Source organism: Hippocampus comes, unplaced genomic scaffold, assembly GCF_001891065.2.
Source record: "Hippocampus comes isolate QL1 unplaced genomic scaffold, H_comes_QL1_v1.1 scaffold261, whole genome shotgun sequence".
Lineage (NCBI taxonomy): Eukaryota > Metazoa > Chordata > Actinopteri > Syngnathiformes > Syngnathidae > Hippocampus > Hippocampus comes.
Window position 1 is genome coordinate 5,487,512 of NW_017805824.1, and position 3,757 is coordinate 5,491,268.

The window sequence follows — 3,757 nt, forward strand, 5'->3', positions numbered from 1 at the left end:
TTTTTTTTTTAATGTGGGTCAAATATGGCTCATGAAAGATGTGTCTTAGTTGAGGTTGAATTAAGGCTGATATCAGGAACCTGTTCTGGCCCAGCGTCGGGCCGGAGTAGGGTCGGATATGGTTATACAATGCGGCTCAGATCCGGGCCGAATGCGGCCCGGATCATGGATGCCAGACCCGGGCCACTGCAGGACCGTCATTCATTGCGGTATGTGGGCCGAGTGTCGTGCCGTGTCCGCGCCGGAGCCGGGCCAGACCAATTTTGCTGACTGGGCAGCCTGCCATGCATGTTTTTGGAATGTGGGAGGAAACCGGAGTTAGCAAAATACTCCTGTAGCTCTTTGTACACATTTCCTAAGATTTAATAATCACCGTTGATGATGGTTATGATGCAGTTTACTAAAGATGTTGAGTTTTTGTTATTTTGGTCAATAATAATTGATTGTGAACTGCTCCAAGTGTTGCATACAGCACAGTTGTGTGTTGTTACAATGCATTTTGGGATTAATATTTTAAAAAACACATTCAGTTGATTACTGTAGTTTGCCGCTTCCTTAGTGTAATGATGTTCCCATACCAAAGGGGACAGTAATGCACCAGAACGGCTCGACTCCGTCCTTTCTGCAGGAAATAGAAAGTAGGCCACTCAGGAAATGCAGGAAGCGAGACGGCGAAATGAAGTCCGTAATATTGCCATGGACATTGCGTCAACTGTACATTTAGGTCGTGTACCGATTAAACATAACCGACTCTTCGTGTCGCTAAAGCTTCACCTGCTAGCTCAGCCCGCTCGCTGCTCACAAAGAGACGCGGAAGTTAGCCTCATATACCCAAGCGGAGATCCAGTGTGTGCCTCCCGTGTTGGGATTGATTGAGTGATTACTGTCAGTCTGTTTGGAAAGAATGATAGCGGAGTACGAGGAGGAAATTTGTCGATCAAGAGAAGAAAACGAGCGGCAACGTCAATTACTGGACGCTCTTTTAAAGCATCAAGATGAAAAGCACAGAGCAGGTTTGTTCATCTCGTTCTCTCACAGTTGTTTTAATTTTCAACCCTTCTGGGTCCAGGGATTTCTTACAAGAGAGATTTCGCCCTCCCTCACTCAGAAAAGAAAAGACCTCCTAATAACCATAGCGCCAATTATCGTATGACAGATTTTTAATCCACGTGCAGCACTTTGTATGCAGCAAGGGTTGTTGTGAAGTGCTTTATAAATTAAGTTGAGTCGAATTGAGTAGTCATGCATGGCTACAATGTGTCCACAAATGCCATGGAGATGAAAAGCTGACGAAATGTTATGAAAACAAAACAACTTTTTGGGAGAAAAAAGTGGTGACGTTTGTGCAAATACATGTTTAATCAGAATACGATGTCAGTTTTTTGGCTCTCAAAATAATTGCAATAATATTGTCGTATCTTTTAAAAAAGTGCATACTAACTCATTACGCTTCACGATCATAATATTTTAACTCGTCATAGCAGAATTTGATTTTTCCAAACCACATGCATTGTCTTCAGAGTCCCCTTACATTAAAGAAGAAGAACACGAACACAGCATCGGTCAGGAAGAAGAGCAGTTTCGAGAGCTGGAGGACGGTGATGTCACCAAGCAGCCCTTTAACTGTGTCATTGTGAAGAGTGAAGATGACGACGGGGATGGAGACCACTGTGGAGGATCACAAGCAGACAACTTCTTAACTCCACTATCAAACAGTGACAACACGTCACCCTCTCCTGACACGGATGATGACGAACACTGTAAAGGTGATGCGACAAGTCACAGTGACTGCAAGGGTTTGGCATGCCTTCAATGTGACAAAACGTTTAGCAACAATGCAAATCTGAGAAGACACATGATGATTCACACGGGAGAAAAACCTTTCATGTGTTCAGTTTGTGGGAAAAGATTCTCTCAGAAGACTTCGATGATAACACACACAAGAACACACACTGGAGAAAAACCTTTTTCCTGCTCGGTGTGCCACAAATGCTTTAGTGACTATTCCACTTTGACGAAACACATGAGAACACACACGGGTGAGAAACCCTTTTCATGCTCAATCTGCGGTAAAACATTTTCTCAGAAGGCAACTATGAGAACGCACACGAGAACACACACTGGCGAAAAAGCATTTTTCTGCACCTTTTGCAATACAAGTTTTAATGTTCGTTCAACATTGGTCCAACACATGAGAACCCACACTGGTGAGAAACCCTTTACCTGCTCAGTGTGCACCAAAAGTTTTGGTCATCCTGCAGCGCTGGCGAGGCACATGAGAACACATACTGGGGAGAAAGTGTTCAATTGCAGTGTGTGTGATCAAAGGTTCTCGTACAAGTACCAAGTGAACAAACACAAGTGTGTTGGCAGAGAACAGCAGTAGTGAAGGAAGCTGCAGAACTTTAAATAAAGTGAATATTGACTTTCACTTGTAGCAAACACTGTTTATGACCAATTCAAATGAGATGCACTGCTGGATTTGCGGTGTACAGTATTTGTAACTTATTATGGCACCTTTCAGGGAACCTATGGATGCTACTCATTCGTGCTTAAAATATCAGTCCATGATTATTGTCAAATGAACAGTTTGAATAAAACATTATCAAACATATCCAGTCTTCATATTTTAATTAAGGGCAATATTTGTGTCTTCTTAGACAACAGAAACACATGCTTCAGTATTTTAAACAAACTAGAATTGCCCTCATTCATACACTCTTAAAGAACACACTGTGGTGCAAAAGCAGCAAACATACTCACAAAAGTACAGACTGAAATAATGAAAAGGTATCTTTACTGTTATTTATATGCGATACCCATTTTGGTAACTTGGCAACAGAATGCTTGATTAACTAATGTGCTCTGCAATCAGCTGGCGACCCACCTCTTGCTCAAAGACAGCTGGGATAGGCTCCAGCACACCTGCGAAAACCTCTGCTCAAAGCAGTTCAGATAATGGATGAATGGATGATCCAGTATTGAGTTACAGCCAGCAAGAACTTCTCTCCTGCCCGAAATTCTACACCTATTCACTACACTTCATATGTTTCATTTGGCTCCCCTCAGTACGGGTATGCAAATGTTATGGTTTTTTGGGGGGCCGAATAAGATTTCAGCCTCTGTGTGCTGTCACATCACTGTAATCTGCCTTCACCTCTGTTGCACTGGTGCTGGCTCATGTAATCAAAACTATGTTAACAAATTGGACTGTTTCTTTAACCAGTCAGATTTTATATTTGCCTCAGAAGTCCCACAACAATGTTAGCATTTTCCATCCTCTGACTGGTTGGTCAGAGCATGCCAAGTTCAACTAGCAAAATACATCCATCCGTCCATCCATTTTCTGATCCGCTTTATCCTCACAAGGGTGGCGGGGCGTGCTGGAGCCTATACCAGCTGTCTTCGGGCAGTAGGCAGGGGACACCCTGAACCAGTTACCAGCCAATCGCAGGGCACACAGAGACGAACAACCAGCCGCACTCACACCTAAGGAACATTTTGAGTGTTCAATCACCCAGTCAGCAAAGGCATCTGGCCCGGCTTCGGCATGAAGCCGGCACAGCTGGCCTGGTGTCGGCAATGGCATAACGCATGTGGGCCGAACACGGCCCAGGCGTGGCAAAGGAGGCACTGGCTTGACTCTGGCAAACCAGATGAGGGCCGGTTGTGGCGTGAAGTATTTGGGCCAGAAATGTATTTCCAACTCCGGCCCGAATATGGCCAGCCAGTATTGAGCCACTCCTAAATGCAGGTT

General features: G+C 44.2%; 1 protein-coding gene across 1 annotated transcript in view; it reads left to right on the plus strand.

Moving 5' to 3' along the window:
* The window catches only part of LOC109525732 (oocyte zinc finger protein XlCOF6-like), a 7,911-nt gene extending 5,297 nt beyond the window's left edge, over positions 1-2,614 (plus strand). The window contains exons 3-4 of the mRNA XM_019886474.1: positions 885-1,013; positions 1,521-2,614. Coding sequence (XP_019742033.1) covers positions 885-1,013; positions 1,521-2,386 — 995 coding nt within the window. The 3' untranslated portion in view covers positions 2,387-2,614. The remainder of the gene's footprint in view (positions 1-884; positions 1,014-1,520) is intronic.
* The last annotated feature ends 1,143 nt before the right edge of the window (positions 2,615-3,757 follow it).